The 23,411-nt window shown below is 38.1% G+C and overlaps 1 protein-coding gene across 1 annotated transcript in view; it reads left to right on the top strand.

Moving 5' to 3' along the window:
• The window catches only part of CEP162 (centrosomal protein 162), an 89,619-nt gene that overhangs the window by 50,065 nt on the left and 16,143 nt on the right, over nt 1–23,411 (top strand). The window contains exons 18-25 of the mRNA XM_080666079.1: nt 1,714–1,819; nt 8,178–8,304; nt 9,494–9,657; nt 10,389–10,493; nt 14,176–14,388; nt 15,437–16,086; nt 19,439–19,580; nt 23,192–23,290. Coding sequence (XP_080522205.1) covers nt 1,714–1,819; nt 8,178–8,304; nt 9,494–9,657; nt 10,389–10,493; nt 14,176–14,388; nt 15,437–16,086; nt 19,439–19,580; nt 23,192–23,290 — 1,606 coding nt within the window. The remainder of the gene's footprint in view (nt 1–1,713; nt 1,820–8,177; nt 8,305–9,493; nt 9,658–10,388; nt 10,494–14,175; nt 14,389–15,436; nt 16,087–19,438; nt 19,581–23,191; nt 23,291–23,411) is intronic.

Below are 23,411 nucleotides of genomic sequence, written 5' to 3' on the forward strand. Positions count from 1 at the left end.
ATTCCTAGAGGATAACTCAGGAGAAAAGGAGCAAAAGAAGCAAGATGACGGGTGGGCAGGGGGAGGGAAGGTAAGTAAGAGTGTGTTCTCAGCTGAGAGTGGCTCCATTCTGCTCTCACCAGGAAGCTTGGGAGAACAGGTTGCACCACATAGTTGGTCCCCATCTGGGGCAAGAGAGGGAAGCCTTTTGTACCCCCAACCCAGTCTGTCACTGATTAAGAGGTGCCCCAGGAAGTGGTTGAGGTATATCCTCTGGACCAGCAATCATCAACCTTTCGGACCTCATGGACCACCGGTTGGCGACCGCTGCTCTGGACCAGGGGGAGGAGTTGCTGTTTATCTGAGGCATTTCTCCAGAGAAAGAGAACCTTGAGTTATCATCCAATACTAACCATGGAGAGCTGATGGAGCACGAGCACCTACTAAGAATTATATTGCAGGTCTTTGGGATGTTACTACATCCAGCTTTCACATACTAAGTGAAAAAGCTGAATCCATAAACATGGGCATGCTAGGATACTATCGGCTTTTAGGAAATGACTACCAGTTGTGCATCATTTCACGTAAACACCTAACTCTCAGGACTGCTCTCAGAAGAAGCTTCTTTGGCTGTGAATGTCATGAATGCAGTATTCATACTTCCTGCTCTTTTTTGTTGCTGTGAGATAACCTAGGGCAGTGGTTGGCAAATCGCGGCTCTTTGGCCCCTTGAGTGTGGCTCTTCCACAAAATACTACAGCCTGGGCAAGTCTATTTTGAAAAAGTGGCGTTAAAAGAAGTTTAAGTTTAAAAAATTTGGCTCTCAAAAGAAATTTCAATCATTGTACTGTTGATATTTGGCTCTGTTGACTAATGAGTTTGCCGACCACTGACTAGGGCAAGCATGTCAAACTCAAGGGCTAACATGGGCCAAATAAACGAGGCATGCGGCCCGCTAGGTGGACATGCTTGACCTCGGGTTTAAGAGGCAGGGCTGCTGTTAGCTTATACTGATCTTTCATGGGAAATAGAAAAAGTGCACCTTCTAACTGACAGACAAAGCTAGAAGGTATACAGGTTGGCAAGCAAGGCCACTTTTTTGTAAATTAGAAAAACAATAACTCTCCTTTTCACAGGTAAGTGTGACCCCAGCCCAAAGGTAATAATCTGCACAGTTCTGATACATGAAAGCATTTACATCTGCCTTCTTCACAGATGTTTCAATTAAGTATTTAAAAATAATAGATTATATACTACCTGGCTATTAATAGAGAGCTATTCCAGGATCCAAAACTGAAACTCTAAATGAACTTTCATAATGAAATCAACAGTTTATTTTGTACATTAGGGTTAGATCATCATATATGGATTCTTAAACTTCTTATATAATGTCTCTGGGAAAAAAAACAGAGAAATTGAGCCTAAGGTAAAAATAATAGACTGTTTGGGTTTGTTAGTTGCCATGTGTATGATTGGCAATTTGTGTTTCTCAGAAAGGAGTCTAGAATGATGTGAGAGGGAGTACACAGCACCACAGGAAATATGCAGCACATCTTTCTGTGACATGGATTTCTTGTCTGAGAATTGAGAGGATTTTATAGTTCTATTTTTAGTTATTTTCAGTGACTCACATAGTTTCAGCATCCTTTAGAGTTTTTAATTTTTAAAAATTGAAAATTTTGCATTGAAAAGTACCTTGTATAAAAAAAAAATTTTATTTTCAAAATAAATCAGAGAACAGATGCAAAGAAATCGTTTCCTGTCTCAAGTAGTTGAAGATTCAGAGCCCACGAGAAACCAGAATTTTACAGATCTGTTAACAGAACTACGCATGGCACAAGTAAGTGGAATAAGGATTTTAACTGACTATTAACAATAGTAAAGATTACTATTTTAAAAATTAGCATATGTGTAAAAATCTTATTTTATAATTTATGAATGAATAAGATCCTTTTATAAATTTCATACCACTTAAAAATTAAAAAAATATCAAAGATTAGCATTTAGCACATATATGTAACCTTAATATAGAGGAAATAGTAATTCTGGTTTTATAGATGGCATCCTTTTTATAACACAGCCTCTCTTCTGGCATTTATTATATGGAGCCACTTTAGAGGCATAACCTTATTTAGTGCATGCATACATTATTTCAAACAGATTCCTCATGGAAAATATACAGCTTAAATAGAAAAATAATTTGAAGATGATTGTTTACCTTAAAAACATAGTTGGCTTTTTACCTGTCTTCCTTAGTGGACTACACGCTTGTAGGGGACAGAGACTATATCTATAAAGATTGTATTTGACATACCTACAAAGGTAAAATGGAATAGTTACTCCATATTTTTTCTTTATTTTTATTAATTGTATTGTATTATTATAAAGAATATGGCCTAGAATTTTATGAAGCAGTATTTATCAATGGGAGACATTTGGGGTAGGGTAATTCTATTTTAAGGAGAACAATGTCATGTATTTTAAGGAGAACAATGTCATGTATTGCATAATTTTTATAAGCTCTGTCTGCAGTGCACCCACCAATCATTGTAACAATCAAAACCACTACCATGTTTTTAAACACCCCCTTGTGGGTGGGCAGTTAATTCTCCCCACAAGAACCATAGCACTAAACTAAAAAGCCCTTCCACTCTATTTGAAGGATTATGTAAACCAGAAAAATTACAATTACATATCACTTTTTAATCAGAAATTTATTATATGAAGTGAGGTTATGGTTACATAGAAATTTAAACATACCATCTATAATCATAAAAGCATCATATGCTAATTAGACCAGACGTCCTTCCAGACGACCTTCCAGATGAAGCGGGGGCTGCGAGGGAAGCCGGTGCCAGCAGCTGGGGGAAGGAAGGCCTACTCTTGCACGAATTTCATGCATCGGGACTCTAGTCCTACCTAATAAAAGAGTATTATGCAAATTAACCATCACTCTGCTACACTCACAAGCCACGCCCACCAGCAATCAGGAGAGAATATACAAATGAACCCAACCAAGATGGCTACGACCACAGAGAGCAGGAGGGAGGCTTGGGTTTCCCTGGCAATGGAGGAAGCCAAGCTTTCCGCCTGCCCTTGCTGGCCTAGGCCTCCACTCAAGGCTACAAAGTTTCAATGATAGAAGATACATAAATCCAAACAGAAATGGTGGCAGCCACGGAGCTGGAAAGAGCAGGAGGCTAGGGTTGCCCCCGGCGATGGAGGAAGCCAAGCTTTGCGCACACCCTGGCCGGCCCAGGCCTCGCTTAAGGCTACAAAGTTTCAATTATACAAGATACATAAATCCCAATAGAAATGGCTGCTGCCACGGAGCGAACAGAAGGCTTGGCTCCGCTCCAGGCTACAAAGTTTCAATTGTAGAAGATAAATAAACCCCAGATACCAGAGCCTCTGCTTGGGTCGCCAGGCGGCGTGGCCGGCCTGCAAACCACCACAGGCCCCTCGCCCAGGCCGCCCCACGCCCCAAGGGAACCCCCACCCTGATCTGGGACACACTTCAGGGCAAACCAGCTGGCCCCCACCCGTGCACCAGGCCTCTATCCTATCTAATAAAAAAGTAATATGCAGATTGACCATCACTCCAACACAAGATGGCTGCCCCCATGTGGTCAAAGATCCTGCCCCCATGTGGACACAAGATGGCCGCCACAAGATGGCCAGCAGGGGAGGGCAGTTGGGAGGGACCAGGCCTGCAAGGGAGGGCAGTTGGTAGGAACCAGGCCTGCAAGGGAGGGCAGTTGGGGGCAATCAAGCCTGCAGGGGAGGGCAGTTAGGGGTGACCAAGCTGGCAGAGGAGGGAAGTTGGGGGCAACCAGGCCTGCAGGGAAAGGCAGTTAGGAGGGACCCAGGCCTGCAGGGGAGGGCAGTTAGGGGTGACCAGGCCTGCAGGGGAGGGCAGTTAGGGTAAAACAGGCTGGCAGGGGAGCAGTTAGGCATCAATCAGGCTGGCAGGGGAGTGGTTAGGGGTGATCAGGCTGGCAGGCAGAAGAAGTTAGGGGCAATCAGGAAGGCAGGCAGGCAAGCAGTTGGGAGCCAGCAGTCCTGGATTGTGAGAGGGATGTCCGACTGCCCGTTTAGGCCCTATCGCACCGGGCTCGGGCTTAAACGGGCAGTCGGACATCCCTTGAGGGGTCCCAGATTGGAGAAGGTGCAGGCTGGGCTGAGGGACACACACCCCCTGTGCACGAATTTCGTGCACCGGGCCTCTAGTGTATAATAAAAGCATAAAATGCAAATCGACCAAACGGCTGTCCGGACGACCTTCCGGACGACCTTCTGGTCAAAGCTGGGGCTGCAGCCGCGGGATTGAGGCAGCCGCTGTGGCTGCAAGGGAGGGATCAAGGCAACCGTCGAGGCTGCGAAGGCCTACTCTTACATGAATTTCGTGCATTGGGCCTCTCTCTAGTAGTTTAATAATTGATGTTTAATGGGTTTTTGTAGTATATAAAATGCAACCTCAAATATGAATCCATTAGAGAACTTTCTTCAGATGTGTGTATGTACAGAATAACTATTAGAAGATACCAGGATATCAGGCGGCTACATCCTTCAGTAAAACAGTGCACTAGGAGAAAATCTACCCACCTTCGTAAGGGGCTGAGATGTCAAGTAAGCTTGTCTGTCTTCACTTGATCTCTAGATAGAGAAGGCGGAAAAGTCTCATCTGCTTGATGCCCATGCTTTCCTGGTTGTTCAGTGTAAATATCAATTCTCCTGCCTTCATTTGTGTTTTAGTATTTGAATTGACTTTACCTGCAGGGGAAGGTCATGCTCAAACAGCAGAAAAATAAACTGTGGTCCTGAGTCAGTGATGACCCCTAATGTGTTAGAAGAAACAAAGCAAAACAACTCTTAGAGGTATACAGCCTTACTGAGCTCACACAGTATTCCTACAGATAAAATCCCACTGACAGTATGCTCACAGTGCAAAATTACAAAACCCAGAGAAGCAATCCACTATGAGCAGGCATGGGACGATTTAATAAACAGCAGGATTAGCACCCCAATAGAATTACTGAATAGACTATAAAATAAATAGCCTTAAAATTATTAAGTATACTAATAAATAATGAGTAAAAGAAGGAAACAGACTAGGCAAATTCAGAGTAAAATAAACAACTCTTGAAATAAAATATATTCCTGAAAACTAAAGTATAAGTGAAGTTAAATAATTATATACAACTATAGAAAAAATAGTAAACTAGACGAAATATCTAAAGAACTTAGAGTGAGACAGAAAAGTAGAGAAATGGAGATTATCAGAAATATGAGATGTTAGAGTATTTAAATATTTTTAAAAGGTAATGGCTGAACGTTTTTCTAGAAATTATAAAAGAGATGAATTCTCAAATACAGGAAGCACAGTGAGTCCTGTTTAGGATAAATAACTAAAAATCTATATCTAGGCCCATTATGGTGAAACTACGAAAGGCAGAGAAAACCTTAAAGAAATTTTAAGATAGGAAAGAAAAAGTGTTAGTTTAAGGTAAAAATTCTTTGGAGATTTGTTTATTTGTGCAAATACCGAAAGGTGGGATGTAAATACACCTTTATTTTTATTCCCTTTGGTATTCTGTGTTTAAATAGTTTTAGAGCAAAAATTATTCATACTGGGATAAATCTGTAATATAATGATATTCATATCAAGTATACTTGTGTACAGTCTGAATTGTATCTTACAAATACTAATTGGTTTAGTCTTAACATGTGAGTTGTTTCTTCATAAACTACTAGAGGCCCAGTGCATGAAATTCATACACGGGGGTTCCTCAGCCTGGCCTGCACCCTCTCGCAGTCGGGGACCCTTCGCTCCTTACCACCTGCCTGCTCGTTGCTCCTTAGCCCTGCTGCTCCCGCCACTGCTGCTGTGCTTGCCAGCCATGAGCCCAGCTTCTGGCTGAGTGGTGCTCTCCCTGTGGGAGTGCACTGACCACCAGGGGGGCAGCTCCTGAATTGAATGTCTGCGCCCTGGTAGTCAGTGTGCATCATAGCGACCGGTAGTTCTGGCCATTCCACCATAATGGTCACTTAGCCTTTTATTATATAGATGGATGGATACATACTAAATACAAAGGTCCTGAACCCTTTCCTTTTAGTATCCAGGGTGGGGAGGAGAATGAGGCTGACCACAGGTCATTCATTCGGTCAGTCTTTATCAAGCACCTGCCAGATGCCAGGCACTCACACTGGCCTTAGAAAAACAGTAGGTAAAACAGGATAGTCATGGACCTTGCTCATTAGGAACATACTGTATATTCTAGTAGGAAAGACAGATAGTAAGTAAACCAATGAAATAATTGCACATAGTGGTCAATTCTTTGAAGAAAGTAAATGTAGAGAATAATGGTGGGTGGGGAGGGGGAAGGCAGTTTCAGTTGTGTGGTTGAGGAGGCACTCTCTGAGAAAATGATGTCTGAGTTGAGAGCTAAAGAGAAGCAGCAGCTAACTGCAAAAATCAATCCTTCTAGCCTAGGGGAAAGCACAAGCCCTAAATAAAAAATGGCTGACCTTCCAGAAGCAGAGGCCTCTGAGGCAGAGTGTGTGTCAGGACGAGAGTGGTGGAAGGTAAGGTCAGAGAGGCAGGCAGAGGCCCTATCTGGATCTCTCCCAGTAACTTACAAGGGAGGGGAAGTACTTGCTAGCCAAAGCCCTGCACCCACAGGATTGACATGGGCATACTGGCCTTCGTACTGGCGGGAAGTCTCAGTCCCTGGACAGATGCAAGCATAAAATAGACATCCATTCAAACAGTGATTGCATATTGGAACTCAAGATGTTTAAAGTTCCTTTGAATTCTAAAATTCTATAATGCTATGAAGTAGTCACTACAAGAGAACATTTCTAAATTGGTTGAAGTAATTAAACAAAACAAAGTGTATTTGTAGAAAGATACCTGAGCATTCAAAAACTTGAAGAAACTCAGTGCTCTCCTGAAAAGACATCTACAGAAGATGAAACAGTGAAATGATGCAGTTAAGTCTGTGATGTAGCTAGAAACCAAGATCATATAATACTTTATGAATGGATTGTTTTTTTAATAAGACTAGATTTTAAATTATAAGGAAGTATAATTTGTAAGAATTTTTATTTTGAAACTTAACTATACCAACTGTACTACCATGAGCCCAGGAGTTCAATTCAGTGTACATTTATTATCTGCCATGTGCTTAGCCCCATAAAGTAAACAGGTAGTAATAAATCAGTCTTGGTCCCCAGAGAGCTTTCAGCCTAATAAAGAGAAAAGGCGTGTACACAAACAGAAAGTAACAAATGCTATACTAGAGATAGAGTGAAGTTTGTGGGGGTGCAAAGGAGGGAATAATCAGGAATAGCTCCATCTGAACTAAGCTTTGAAAGATAAGTATAATTTTGTCAAGCAGCAGGATGGGGGCCATTGAGAGTAGTGTGGAATGTAGGGCATATTGAGAATTCACTCAACATTTTTTTGATGTGCCAAGCATATGTCAGGTGGTGAGGAGTGTTGTGAGAAGAAAATAAAGCATTATACCTGGGGGCCAGGATGGGGGTTGCTATTTTAGAGAGAGTGATCAGGGAAGGTCTTCTGGGGCTTCATTTCAACAGAATTCCTGAAAAGTGAAGGAGCAAGCCACCTGCTATCTGGGGGCAAAGGAAATAGTAAGTGCAAACACATTAGAGTAGGAGTGTGCTGGGCGTGTTCAAAGAACAAGGAGGTCTCTGTGGAGTGGAGTTGGGAGGGGGGAGATTTGTAGTAGGTGCAGTCATAAATGTGAGCAAGGCTGGGGTATGTGACATTGAAGGTCATGGAAAGGACTTTGGGTCCTTGGAGGATGGCAGCCAGAGAGTTTCAAACAAAGGAGTGATATTAACTGACTCGTTAAAGCAGTCCTCTGGCTGCTGTGAGGAGAACACGGTAGACTACGGGTGCTGAGAGTGGAAGAGGCAGGTTATTGCAGTATCCAGAAGTTAGAACAGTAGATTAGAAGGTCTTTCAGGCTGTACTGAGTTAGATGATTAGAACTGATTCCAGTAGGCTGTGGGGAGCTATTAATAATTTGGGTGTGTGTGTGTGATAAAATCAGAGCTAAAATTTAGGAAAAATAATTAGCAGTATTTGTAATAGATTGTGTGAAAGAGACCAGGCTACAATTTATGTTGGTTTAAAAATAATTTGCTTGGGTATTTCTATGAATATCAAGAAAGAAAAAATCAGTTTATTGGAAGACATCAAAAGACTGAAACAAGACAAACAAGCTCTTGAAGTAGACTTGGAAAAAATGAAGAAAGAGAGAGACCACGCCAGAGATCAGGTTGCTTATGTTACAGGTAACACACTGAGCTAAAACAGTTCACCTTTATACTCATAACTGTTTAATCGGGAATTTAAGTAATAGCATTTGGACAGTATAATCAAATGCTATTCCTTGAAATACGTGTAATGTTAGAAACTTTTTTAAATTAGTAATAGGTATGTGTATTTGATTGGCTTTATCATGGATAATGATAAGATCAAAGAAAATCAGGTCTATTTTAAATTTGCAGCATTTTATGTTTAGTTGTTTACATCCGTCATCCCAGCTAGATTGTGACCTTTCTGAGGGTCTGGTCTGCCTTTTCATCCCCGGGTCTATAATGTAGGCTCTCTAGTATTTGCCAAAGAACAAATAACACTGCACTATGTTTGTAGAAAACACAAGGATAAATATGGCATTCTCTACCAGGGAAAACAAGAGAAAGTAAGAGAAGAATGCAAAAAAAAAAAAAAGTTTAATATAAAAAAATTACAAATAAATATGAGTCATGGTGCTAAATAAGAGTTTCAGGGAGGAGTGACATTTGAGCTGGGTCCTGGCAGAGGGTAAGATTCAGAAGTGAAGAATGGAGGCTGCTGTTCTAGTGTTTCATGAGCATGATACTGAGTGCACTTGTGGGTTGGATGGCAGAATATAGGGCCAGAAAGGTAGATCAGAAGTTCTTGTTTGCCAAAGTAAAGATATTTCCTCTGCAATATTATGATCTCAGTATAAGATATGTACAATAAAATTCACTTACCTGTTTATAAGGAAATTATACTTACTTTCCTCATCTGTAAGAATAGAATAATAAGAATGAAAGCCATTATGTAAGTTATGTTAAAATCATGTATGGTAAGCACCTACTAATGTTTGCTATTGTTACTTTTTTAAGTAATTATAGGAATGCTCTATTTTTATTATATCTTCAATATTTATTTCTCCATGGAAACAAGTTTACTTTTATAATGAAAGTCAGTGGGGAGATAATTGATGTATCAAAAATGTCTACATAGCTAACTTTTCTAAGTTTGAGGATTAAGATTAAGAACACAGTTTTCATCTCCCTTTATTAATAAGTTAAACTAGATACTACCTTGCATACATCAGTAGTTTTTGCCTCTTGTTTTTTTCATAATGCTTTTTCATTAGGTAGGCATTGTTTTTCATTTAAAATCTTTAATTTTTCAAAATTACATTGAAGTTATTATTTTATCCTATAGGTGAGAAATTATATGAAATAAAAATTTTAGAAGAAACGCATAAACAAGAAATCAGTCGTTTGCAAAAAAGAATACAGTGGTATGCGGAAAATCAGGAACTTCTGGATAAAGATGCAGTTCGACTTAAAGAAGCAAATGAAGAAATTGAGAGGCTCAAACTTGAGGTAATCATTTTAGAGTGTATTTCTGTAGGTCCACCATATTGCATTTAACAGTTTTTCTTAGCCTTATGTCATTAATACTCTAAATTCTTGAATTAAATAGCTGGTTTGGGTTTGCTTTTAGATGTATAGTCTAGTTTAGATTATTCTGCAAATAAATCCAAGCTCCTTATCACAACCTGCCAAGTTCCCACATGGTCTGATCTCTGCCTGCTCTCCAGCCTCATCCGAACCACACTTCCACAAACCACTCTCCCTCAGTCACACCACAGCACTCACTGATTCTTGAACATGCCAACTCACACCACTTGTTGCCTTGACCTAGATTACTCTGTCCTTGGTTTTCCTTTGTCTCTCTCCTTGTTCAGGTCACAGCTCAAATTTCTACTCCCCAGAAAGACCTTTCCTGACCACCGTATCTAATGTAGCTGCCAACCTTGCCCTCTCTGACCCTTTCTTCCCATTCCTTCACTGTTTTATTTTTTTCTTCACAGCACTCTCTGAGGTTGTTTTGTCATTAATTTACTTTATTAGCTTATCAACTCTCTCCTTTCACTAGAGCATAAGCACCAAGAAAGCAGGGACCTGGTTTGGCTCATGCGCCCCCACCCCTCTAGCACAGTGCCATGTCTGGGATTAATAAACGAATGAATAAACTACCATTGTGTTTTCCTCCTCGTGTTTCCCGGGTGGGTTTTAAATATGCTTCATTACATGTTTTTACTTATTGATAGGCTGAGAAACTGAAAGCTGAATTTGGAAATCCATCTATTCAGAGGAAGACACATTTAAAAGATAAAGCAGCTGATGCCAAAAGAATTCAGGACCTAGAGCGACAAGTATGTGTTCAGGGTAAATTTTCATTAAGGTATACGTAGAGTCTATTGTGTTTTTTCTTGTTTCAGTTTCTATAAGATGTAGTAATATGAAACTGCCCCTACTTGATATACGTATTTAAAATACTATTAATAAAAGTAGTAAACAACATCATTTTATAAAATCTATAGTTTATGCATAAAAATTTAGACTTATGTGCCTCATTGGATGGTAGGCCTATTGATGACAGGTTATTTATATCAGCTCTATTAGACATGAAGGATGAGGAAGCAGAATTTAGAAATGCTGGGTATAGAGTTGGGGGCATGTTAGTAATGCTGGGAAGTATTGCCAGACACCTTGGAAACAGAACATTCAGCACCTCAAAGAGCTGGCGATAATTTTGAGCTCTTACTCATTATTTAGGCTTAAAAATACTCATAGTTAGTGTAACTGGGAGACCTTTTTCAAAAATCATATAGTGACTTTTATTATGATAAAGATTTTTTTCATTAAAGTAGTTGTTTTGTGGGGTGGAATATTTATTAGTTAACATTTTCCAACTTTCTATAATATAGTTTTTTTCTATTCATAACTAAATATTAAAATAAGGTATTCCAGCCCTGTTGATGGAGAGCATGAGTCTTCAGTCAAGTAATGACATTTAAATGTATGGCTACTATTCCATCACAAACCCCAAACTGTGAGGTCATCACTAAGCTGAATATTATCTCAGTTTTATGAGAAGAAGGAAAACTAAGCTAAAAGTTACCTTTGTTACTTTTATAGGCCCTGTTCTTATTTTAAAAGGTATGACTTGGCAGTGTGATTCAGTTCCAGGAAAGGAACCACAAAGGTGATCTAAAGAGCTAGAAATATTCTGAAGTATAACCAGGATTGCTTGGCTCTTTTTTAGTGCTTAGATTTACATTAGCCATCCAGAATTGTGAGAGAAACAAAACCAAAGAATATACCTCTCTAATAGATAAATTTATTTTAAAAGAAATAATATAGAATTGAATGTGTGAGAAAAATATTAAGCATGCTTAATAGCAAAATTAAGATGTGAAATGGTGATAAATAGTGATCAGAAATATGCTTTACAAAAGTAACCGCCCTCTGTTTTTTTCTTTTTTTTAAATCTTTATTGTTGAAAGTATTACATATGTCCCTTTTTTCCCTCATAACCTCCCTCTTTTATTAACACTTTCATTAAAAATTTATTGGTATCATCTTCGATTATATCTTTCTAAATTATTATCATTAGTAGTATTTTGTATAGTTGGCTGCATGTACATCTTAGATCTTATTAATTCTATTCCCATGAACATTTCTGTCCTAATGATGTTAAACCTTAATACATATTTTATAATCAAGGTATATTATATATATTCAGGCTCATTTTGGAGCCACATATTCTGAAATAGGTTAATTACAGAATAATATATCTCCTTTTCTAAATAGCACATAAGTAAAAATGGAGCTAATTAAATGCATATTATAGTGAAAATCAAATTATATGCATTTGTTTATACTTTCATTTAATGGATATTCCAGTGAGAATTTTTTTTAAAAAATTTTACTTTGTATGGCAGCCACACTAGTATCAGTGATTAAAGAATAATATTAAAAAATCTGATTTTTCCCCCCAAAATATAATATACATTTCAAGGTATCAAAATCAGATTGCCACTGTGGAGAACAATATGGAGTTTCCTCAAAAAGCTGAAAGTGGAACTCCCATTTGACCCAGTAATCCCATTCCTAGGAATATATCCTAAGAAACTAGAAACACCAATCAGAAAGGATATATGCACCCCTATGTTCATAGCAACACAATTTACAATAGCTAAGATTTGGAAACAGCCTAGGTGCCCGTCAGCAGATGACTGGATCAGAAAACTATGGTACATCTACACAATGGAATACTATGCTGCCATCAAAAAGAAGGAATTATTACCATTTGTAAGCACCTGGATGGAATTAGAGAACATTATGCTAAGTGAAATAAGCCAGTCAATGAAAGAAAAATACCACATGATCTCACTCATTTGTGGATAATAAAAAACATTATAAACTGATGAACAAAAAGATAGATACAGAGGCAATAAAGCATCAAACAGACTGTCAAATTACAGCAGGAAGGTTAGGGAGAGGTGGGGGAAATAAGAGATCAACCAAAGGACTTGCATGCATGCATATAAGAATAACCAATGGATGCAAAACATTGGGGGGTGAGGGCATGTATGGGAGTGGGGTGGGGGTGGGGCAATGGTAAGATATGTACACATATAATACCTTAATAAAAGAAAAAAAATCAGATTGAAAATATTTCTTAAAATTTTAAAGGAATGCATTGTAAATATGTTAAAACAAACGTTAGATCTTCTCTTTTTAATACATTTGGTATATATGTATATACCCTTATATGCTTACATCTAATGGAAATAACTAGGTTTTAAATACCAGAGGAAGGAAAGCTTTGACAATTTTGTAGACAAATAAGTTATCAATATTTATATCTGGATATATCCCATTTTATGGTACATCTGTGAATGTGCAAGCAGTTTTTATGAATGGAAATATCTGCTGTTAATTTTGCAAATGATGTGACCCTTCAATACCTAATATGAACAATGTTCAATTTATAAACAGGATGTTGAACACCAGTAACCCTCCTTATCTTTAAGGGAGGTAGTTTTTGAAACCAGATCAAAGTAAAAGACAGTCATATCAAGCCCTCCCTAGATGGTGGGCATTCTGCTAAGCCCTTTACCAAAATAAAGGTCATTTGTTCCTCACTTAATTGTATCAACATCATGAAATTGGTATTATCATCCCCATTTTGCCAATGAAGCAGCAGAGATTTTGAGGAGTTGACACAGGTCATAAAGCTAGAGGCACAGTCTTAACAGCAAATGTGCTCTAGCTGCACAGACTGCCTCTTACTAGTAGGTGCTATTTATTTATTTGATTGCATACTCAGAGACTAGAAACTGTTAAAGGAATTTACTGTTTTAGTATATGTTTTCCAAAGACATCTTAACCATAATACCGTTAAACAAAGAAGGCATACACACATATGAATATATAAAATCAAACTCTAATTTCTGTGGACCCTGGTGTCATTCTCTTCTACAGAAAGACCATATAATATGTTGTTGTTTTTATAGACCAAATGAACATTCATTTTTGTCATCTAATCCTCCTTCCTAATTAAAGTCATTTTAAAATAGGTTACACTTCATGTGGAGGGGGTTAGGGTAGGGTGGAGGTTCTTGCAGGAAGGAGTATGCTTATTGCAATAAGTTTGCACACTCATGTACATATAAGTAATATTTCAGACAATAGACAGCATAACTACCATTAGAGGAGATCTGTAGAAAAAAGGAGGGAAAAGAGCTTTGTCCTCAAAAAGACTGGTTGTTAGTAGTAAAATAGTCCCAAGATCTGTTTCAAATGAATATGAGAGGATTTCTGTAAATTCATCAGTAATTAATTAGATATTATACTGTAGGATTTTTTAATCAGACACCTAAGGGTGTAAAATTTGAAATTAATGTGTGCTTCTGTGCATTCAGTTCAGTCCTGAGATACGATATAAGTATCTCTTTGAAACCTAGACATAACTGATATAGCATAATCTATATTAAACTGCTTAATTAAATATTTGCAAACAACATATATACAAAAATATTTTACTAGGTTAAGGAAATGGAAGGAATTCTAAAGAGAAGATATCCTAATTCTTTACCTGCTTTAATATTGGCTGCATCAGCAGCTGGTGATACAGTAGATAGAAACACAGTGGAATTTATGGAAAAAAGAATAAAAAAACTAGAAGCTGATCTGGAGGGCAAGGATGAAGAAGCAAAGAGAAGCCTTCGTACCATGGAACAAGAGTTTCAGAAAATGAAGGTAAGTGCCATAAAGATGGGGCTCAGAGATGGACCATGGGGCACTTCTCATGTCACATCTTAACAAATAGCTCTAAACATCCTTTCTCACAAAACCTTTACCTTGAGTGTCAGCTGCTAAAGCAACCTAGATTCATCCTATCTTTTTGTTCCCCTTCAGTAACTTATTTCAAATGTGAAATAATCAAGCACAGGATAATCTTTACATGAGCCCCTCTCAGTGATATTAGAATTAGTGTAAATTAAGTCATGAAAAGGCAGAATAAAGCATCTCTGATATATATTTAGTATAAAATATTTTAATTGCTATGCTTAAAAATATTTCCACTGAAATTTGCATGTTCAAAGGCCCATTACTACAGGGGTCATAGGGCATTGGAACTGTTGCCATGTCATAATCTCCTCACCAGGTTGTGAACTTTTTAAAGTAAAAAACTGAGTTTCTTTATCCCTAGAATCTGGCCCAGTGCCGGGCAAGCAGTCATAGCAGAATAAATATTCATTGAATGAATGAGCAAACAGTATCAGTGCCTCTTTCCACCGAGTAATCTATTGAGGTTATTTCATCATTTATAATCTCCAGGATACAAATTTTAACCTAACTTATTTACTCCATATGAGATTTCTAAATTGCTATTAGAAAGCTGAAAATGTTCTATACCTTAAAGACTTCGGTATCCCCAATCGCTTTTCCTGTTTATCCTCCAAGAGTATATATAGTTTGTCAATTTGCATAAAGAAGGGTATACAATAATAGCTTTGATTGTAAGGTTTAAAATAAGCATTGGGGGTACAAAAACATGTGTAAGTTAATGTTTATGAAACAACATTAATTCTGAAGTTCTATAACATATATTGAGACTATATAATGTTACGCCCTTCAAAGATTAGGACTCCGATGCGTTTGACTCAAGGAACACAGAGTTGGAGGCATCACAGTGTGTAATCAGTGCCTGTATAAAGGAATCGGTAGGTCCTGGAAGGATACAGAGCTTCAGTAACTAATGAAATATTTAGCAGTGGTTTGACATTACCTGGATTCTTTTCAGATTCAGTATGAACAGAGACTAGAGGAGCAGGAGCAGCTACTTGCCCACAAATTGAAGGCAGCATCCCAGAACCAGCATGACAACTCCTCCAGGGTTAAAGCACTAGAGAAGGAACTTGACGACATTAAGGAAGCCCATCAAATCACTGTAAAAAACCTTGAAGCTGAAATAGACACGTTTAAACAACAGAATGCTGAATTAGAACTCAAGAAAAATAGAGATGATAAAGATTTCCAGTCTATCGAGTTCCAAGTGGAACAGGCTCATGCTAAAGCTAAACTGGCAAGACTCAATGAGGAGCTGGCGGCAAAGGGGAGAGAAATACAAGACCTTTCGAAAACTGTGGAGAAGCTTCAGAAGGAGAGAAGGATGATGCTATCCAGTCAGAACTCTAAGGGGAGGGAGGAAATGACTGCAAAAAGGGTAAAGAAGGATGTTTCGCACCCAGGTAAAGGAAATGCCAACTCCTTCCCTGGAACCCTGGATGGCAAGCTTTACCAACCACATACTTTTACTGATTCCCACATTTCAGAGGTTTTACAAGAAAACTGCAGATTGAAAAATGAACTGGAGAAAGTAATTGTGGAGAGGAATGAGTTGAAGATGAAATCTGACATAGCTATGAACCAGTTTGAGAATTCCATGAAAAGGTAAAATGTGAATTTGTTAATATGTGAAGACAAAAAGATACATTTTTAAATTATAAGATGTATTTCCTCTAGATAGTTATACCCTGAACTGAATTTTAAGAAATTGTATTACATTGCTAAGCATAGATCTGTTTCATTTTGGAACCAGATTCTGATGAACCTGAATCTGAATCTCCATGTGAACCCACACCATGTCCTGGGCTGACCAGTCTTGTCTTCTTTCTTCATGTATTCAAATGGTGTTAGTGGGCCTTCTTGCAAATGAATATCATTATTTGTGATTGCCATAGGCAGATTACTGTCAAAAACAGCTATTAGGAAAAAGAGGTGACATTCTAAAAGGACAGGGTCCTTTTTTCCAAAATAACTCTTCCAAATTAATCTTATGGTCACATCCATTCATCTCTTTCCTCCTCAGAATCTCCAAGTACTATCTTTCCTCTGAGGTTTCCAACATGCTCAGATTTTTTTGCCTGATCACACCAAGTTCTGGTCCCCTTTCTCTGTCTTTCTGTACCGGTTTCCCACAAGTCGCCTCTTCTTTTTTCCCCTGGTCTCTCAGAAATGACTTTTCCCAGACCAGTGGGGTTTTCTCTATCCTCGTTATCCTTGACATCGTCCACTGTACTGCTTTCTTGAGTGGTTCCCTCCCTTAACCTCCATGATTTGGCCACTCTGATTAAAACTTTTTTTCTGTTCATTTTAATTGATTCATGACTTCTCTTTATTCTCCCTCCTCAAAAATCAGACTTTCTAAGCCTGACTTGCTGAATTTCTTCACTGCCTTTTGCTTGTTCATGTTTCAAGTCCTACCTCTTCCACAAAATATTTCCTAGAGCTTCCCAGGAAATTTCCTGCCTCTGCCTTCAAGCTTTTATGTAATTTATATACCATGAAAGCACTAATCATAACTCTACCTTGTAGCTCCTTGAGAACTGTTATAGGATTATACTTCTTTTACAACCTGTAAACACAATAATAGGTTTGAGTGTGAGAGTTAAAATAAGTCTTCAGGTGTACAGAAATGTCATTTAATGTTGATGAAGCAATATATAAATTATATATTGAATATACAGTTAATGCCCTTCAAAGATTAGGATGTCAATACATTTGACTACTCAAGAAACACAGAGTTGGAGGCATCACAGTGTGTAATGAGTACTTGAATTAAGGAAGAGGTAGGTCCTGGTAGACTAGAGGAAGAATGAGCATAGGAAACAGAATGAGCACAGATAGTACCTAATATGTTGAGGTTTATTGATTGATTGGTGGTGACCTCTCATTGAGTCATCATGGTAACCATATTGCTTCCAAGTTGAAACTTTTTTTCTATAGTCCCGAATGTGATAGTATCAATTAAGCTATCTGTAAATAATCACATTCTTTCCTAGAAATAATTTAAAATTTAGGGGTTTTTTTTCTATAAATTTTTCTATACACATTTATAATTTTTGAATATTGTTAATCTGTTTCTCAGACAGCTCTGGGTCTGAGAAGCGAGAAATACCTTCCCTGGCCAGATTCAGGCAGTTTTTTATTATGAGCACTTAATATACCCATACCATGGGTGCTTCAGATTTTTATGCTTTTCTTAGGACCCTAATCACATAGTTTCCATTTAAGAGATTTTCATATAATCAACTGATATACATTTGTTTGTAGTTTTGGAATTGTTATGTTATTAGGTATCAACAGTGATTTAGTAAATATCTGCTTTGATTAAAATCCTGTCATTTTCAAATAATATTTTCAATAAGAGAAGAAATACTTAGCCATAAGTAATGTATCAGCTCTTTAGTTGTAACTTCACCATTTACTAAACTGCCTCTGAATGCATAAATTTTGTCACAGAGACAAATGAATAGTCTCTCATACTTAACAGTGCAAACTAATTACATTCAGTTATCCTGTGTCCTGAGAATTACTGTAAAAATAATTTATTCTTACAACATGCAACTAGCCCAGAGTCATATACATGGGCCAGAAACTGGAGAATGTTGCCTAGACAAAGCATTGGAGTTTTTAAAGGGAACAGTTGTGATTATCCACATAACAATCTGGTCAAGAAATCTTAGTCTTTCTTAAAAGACAAGACAGACCCTCTACTTTAAATCCAAACAGAACATTTAGAACCTTCAATTCCCTCAGAAAGTGCAGCCCCACACTGGGGGTAGAGTGGAAGACCTGCCCTGGATTCTAAGGTTCAAATGGGCCGGCTCGAACCACAGGTCTGCAGCTTACTGATCTGAATCCTGGATACATCCCTCTCTCCTAAACTCAGTCAGTAATTGTGAGCTCGTGGAGTGGTTCTAGGCCAGGGGTGGGCAAACTTTTTGACTCGAGGGCCACAATGGGTTCTTAAACTGGACCAGAGGGCCGGAACAAAAGCATGGATGGAGTGTTTGTGTGAACTAATATAAATTCAAAGTAAACATCATTACATAAAAGGGTACGGTCTTTTTTTTTTTTTATTTCAATAGTTTTATTCATTTCAAACATTTTAACAAGGAGAATGTAAACACTAATTATTATAATTTGAAACTTCAAAAAATGGAGGAATCATAGCACAATAATATACCTTACATTGAAGATGGCAAAGGCAAAATAAAATTGCCTAACAAAGGAAAGGTACAAAAGCCTTTCAAATTAAACTTAAATATAATAAAATAATTTAAAACTAAAACAAATAGAAAAGAACAAAATGTGAAAACAGTAAATTAAACATTTTCTTTAGTGCAACTTCCAAATTATGCCCAGGACGTAGATGTAGATGGCAATGTAGACTGGGTTGAAAGGTTTTTGGTCTTTAAAACATCAACTTCAGTGGGAACAGTGTTGTTGGTTTCCTTTTTAGCTAATGCTCTGATACTGTGCTCTCCAGGGGCATGTCTCCCTACATCACCACGATAACGTGTCTACGCATTCCCAGGGTGATGTCCGGAGACTCGTCCGCGGGCATTACAAGGAGCCTCTGGAAGATTGAGAGGTTGTTCCTTCTACTGAATGGGCGGATATAAATCCGCCCACTCAGAAGAAGGAGCTGCGGCCGTGTTTTCCGGCGTTGCCATGTTAACACTGCTGCTGGTGAAGGAGCGGAGGGGAGAGCAAGAGAACCCTCCGCTCTTTCAGCTCCGCGGGCCGGATAGAACAGCCGAACGGGTCGGATCCGGCCCGCGGGCCGTAGTTTGCCCACGGCTGTTCTAGGCAGTAAGTAATGTGTGAGTCACATAGCACAATGCAGTGGATACTGGTGCCCTCTCTCCCTTTGCTTCTTACACTGCTGTTGTGCTAGCTCTGAATTAAAGGTTGAAGAGCTGCTTTTATGTGTGGTTTTCTTTCATTTGCTCTCAAGGGTCAAGGAAGACACTGCAGCACACATCACATCTCTCAAAGCATCTCATCAGAGGGAAATAGAGAAACTCCTTTGCCAAAATGCAGTAGAAAATTCCTCTTCCAAAGTAGCTGAACTAAATCGTAAAATAGCAACTCAAGAGGTAGGTGACTTTAACAAACTTTCTTAGACTTCAATGTGATTTTTTTCCCAGTGCTGTTAACAGAATATTAATTTGGAAATATTTTAACTTCACTTTGTTATGTTGGTGATAGAAATGGTATTGTTGGCTTGATTTTATGTTTTTGAGGATGTCATTGCCATATGTTTAACTATTCTAAAGTTATACTCTAAGTGTTTTACAGTTTTATCCCTACATTTTCTCAAGTAGATCTTCTAAGTAGGTGTTAATGGATGGGTGAGGGTTGTGTCTAATGTGATTGGCACCTTAGTACTTGAACTTGAATGTTAAACACCTCCCTTTACCCCAAGTCCCACCTGACAAGTAATTGTCATGGTCATTCTTGCCCCACCACATTTTATTCATTAAACAAATAATGATTCTGGGTCTACAGATAGGCACCTGGGATAAAATAATGAACAGAGAGATCTACACATTATAAATTAGTCTTTTTAAAATTATGATAGGGTTTGCTGACAGGGTATACATTTCCTCAAAAGTGTCTTACTGTGTATATCTACTCAGATACCTATGAATATCTACCATGTGGCCCTTCTTCTATGGTGTTAGTAAGTTGGAAAAAAAAAAAACAGCATTAGGAAGGTAGGGGATGGTGAGGGTAAAGGGGAGTGATCAACCAAAGGACTTATATGTATGCATATAAGCCTAACCAATGGACACAGACAGCAGGGAGGTGAGGGCATGAGTGCGGGGGTTGGGGGGCAATGGGGGGATAAGGACACATATGTAATACCTTAATCAATAAAGAAGAAAAAACAGCATGTGCAACTTACTTTCAAATTGTGTATCCAAAAAAAAAAAGGTGGCAAAATGTTAACAGTTGGTAATTCAAGTTGAAGAATACAGGAATGTTCATTTTGCTCGTCATATATTTTGTAGGTTTTAATTTTAACAAAAAAACTGAGGGGAAAACTTCAAGAAATAATGATACCTTTTTTTTTTTTTTTTTGTCTAAAGTCTTACATATGTCTCCTTTTTCCTCAATTGACCCTCCCCGCCCCTTGTCATTCCCACCCCGGGCAAGCCCCCACAGCCCCAGTGTCTGTGTCCATTGGTTATGCTAATATGCATGCATACAAGTCCTTTGGTTGCTCTCTAACCTCCCCTCCACCCCCACCATTTGTCTCTGGATCTATTCTTGTTCATCAAATTATGTTGATCATTATATCACACATATGAGTGAAATCATGTGATATTTATCTTTCTCCGGCTGGCTTATTTCGCTTAGCATAATGCTCTCTAGTTCCAGCCATGTTGTTGCAAATGGTATTCCATTGTATAGATGTACCACAGTTTTTTATTCCACTCATCTGCTGATGGGCACTTTTAGGCTGTTTCCAAATCTTAGCTATTGTAAATTGTGCTGCTATGAACATAGGGGTGCATATATCCTTTCTGATTGGTGTTTCCGGTTTCCTGGGATATAGTCCTAGAAGTGGGATTACTGGGTCAAATGGGAGTTCCATTCTCAACTTTTTGAGGAAACTCCATACTGTCTTCCACAGTGGCTGCACCAGTCTACATTCCCACCAGCAGTGCACGAGGGTTCCTTTTTCTCCACATCCTCGCCAAGAAATAATTATATCTTGCCCTGGGTTAGGACAGTTGGTTGTTGTGTCGTCCCATACACCAAAAAGGTTGCAGGTTCAATTTCTGGTCAGAGCAGATAACTAGGTTGCAGTTTCAGTCCCCAGTCGGGGTACGTATGGGAGGCAGCTGATCGATGGTTCTCTCTCTCTCTCTCTCCCTAATATCAATAAAAAACATCCTCGTGTTAGGATTAAAAATAAAAGAAATAATTATTTCACTACCACCTTTCCTACCTATAATTATTTAATAGCACCTTAATTAAAAACAAATCCTCGCCGAAACTGGTTTGGCTCAGTGGATAGAGCGTCGGCCTGCGGACTGAAGGGTCCCGGGTTCGATTCCGGTCAAGGGCATGTACCTTGGTTGCGGACACATCCCCAGTAGGAGGTGTGCAGGAGGCAGCTGATCGATGTTTCTCTATCATCGATGTTTCTAGCTCTCTATCCCTCTCCCTTCCTCTCTGTAAAATATCAATAAAATATATATTAAAAAAATAAAAAATAAAAATAAAAACAAATCCTCCAGTTAGGGAAGTTTGAATATTGGCTATATGTTAAATGTTATGAAATTGGTGTAAAAATGTTACTGTGTTTTTGAGAGAAAATACCCTTTAAGGAAATGCATGTTAAAGTATTTGGGGTACTTAAAGGTGAAATATAATGAGGTCTATAATTTAGTCTCAGCTCAGAAATAAAGAACTGTGACTGTTTTTAATACTTTAATGAAAGAGATTCAAAGTGCTTTTCAAAAGTAACCATTATATAGCCTTGTAGATAAGCTTCTGTAGTCTTTTTACTCATAAGTCGGGTGTTAGTGTGCAGTGTAAACATTATATCAAGTGATTATATAGTAAGGAATGGTCTAAGAGTTGGGAAAAGTAGTATCATTATGCCATAGTGCCATAAATATGTTGTTTTCCCAGAATTCTAAATATAATATTGCAAATTGTGAGTTAAATGGAAATCATCATAGTCTGGTCATAAAAACAGTAAAAGTGAAACATTAGAGATAAGAGATGAATTTTTCCTAAGTTTTTTCAGTTTCTTGGTGGAAGTATTTGTTTTATTTCCATTTCTTTGTCTAAAAGTATGAGACTAACATATATTTCAAAGATATTAGGCTTGTGTTATCTTTATTTAGTCAATAGCTCTTTAATAAAAGCTATTATTCTACTTAATCACAATGTATAAAGATAATATTGGCCACTTCAAAATGCTTAGACTTTTTAAAAATCATTATTGATTTTTAGAGTGAGAAGAACACTGATCGGTTGCTTCCCACATGTGCACTTGCCCTAACCAGGGATCTATCTAACCTGCAACCTAGGTATGTGCCCTGACCAGGAATCAAACCCACAACCTTGTGGTGTATGGGACGATGCCCCAACCAACTGAGCCACACCGGCCAGAGAAGAATGCTTACACTTTATAGAGGTTTATCTTAAAGGCTTCAGGAGAAAAATACTTGAGATAAAAAAGCCATGTAGTTACATAGTCATTAATTTGTAATATGTGATGCTTTATATTAAATGTTGAAAGAGCCCTAACCGGTTTGGCTCAGTGGATAGAGCATTGGCCTGCGGACTGAAGGGTCTCGGGTTCGATTCCGGTCAAGGGCATGTACCTTGGTTGCGGGCACATCCCCAGTGGGGAGTGTGCAGGAGGCAGCTGATCAATGTTTCTCTCTCATCGATGTTTCTAACTCTCTATCACTCTCCCTTCCTCTCTGTAAAAAATCAATAAAATAACATTTTTAAAAAAATGTTGAAAGAAACAAAATGATGAATTTATTCAATGAGTTTAATTAATTCAATGAACTTAATTCCTATGGCAACCCATTTCTATGTTAGAACTTGTAATTTTAAAATATTAGGATCTTTTTTATTTTTTAGCACAAACGTCATTAGTTGGCTTTCTTATATTTTTCAAATAATGTTCAAGGAAGAACGTTGTTAACTCAGAACTTCTATCGTAATTTTCTAGGTACTTATAAAACATTTCCAAAATCAAGTTAATGAGCTGCAAGATAAACAAGAATCTCTTCTAGTTTCTCAAGTTCGAGAAGAAATCCTACAGAAAGAGGTAAGAATTCACGAAAATATTGGGCTAACACAAGTTTATTTTAGCCATTTCAATCATATTCACATTTCTGCATTTTTTAACTTAAATGTACAAATAGACATAACCTAAAAATACCACAGTC

This window comes from Plecotus auritus, assembly GCF_963455305.1.
Source record: "Plecotus auritus genome assembly, chromosome: 4".
Classification (NCBI taxonomy): domain Eukaryota; kingdom Metazoa; phylum Chordata; class Mammalia; order Chiroptera; family Vespertilionidae; genus Plecotus; species Plecotus auritus.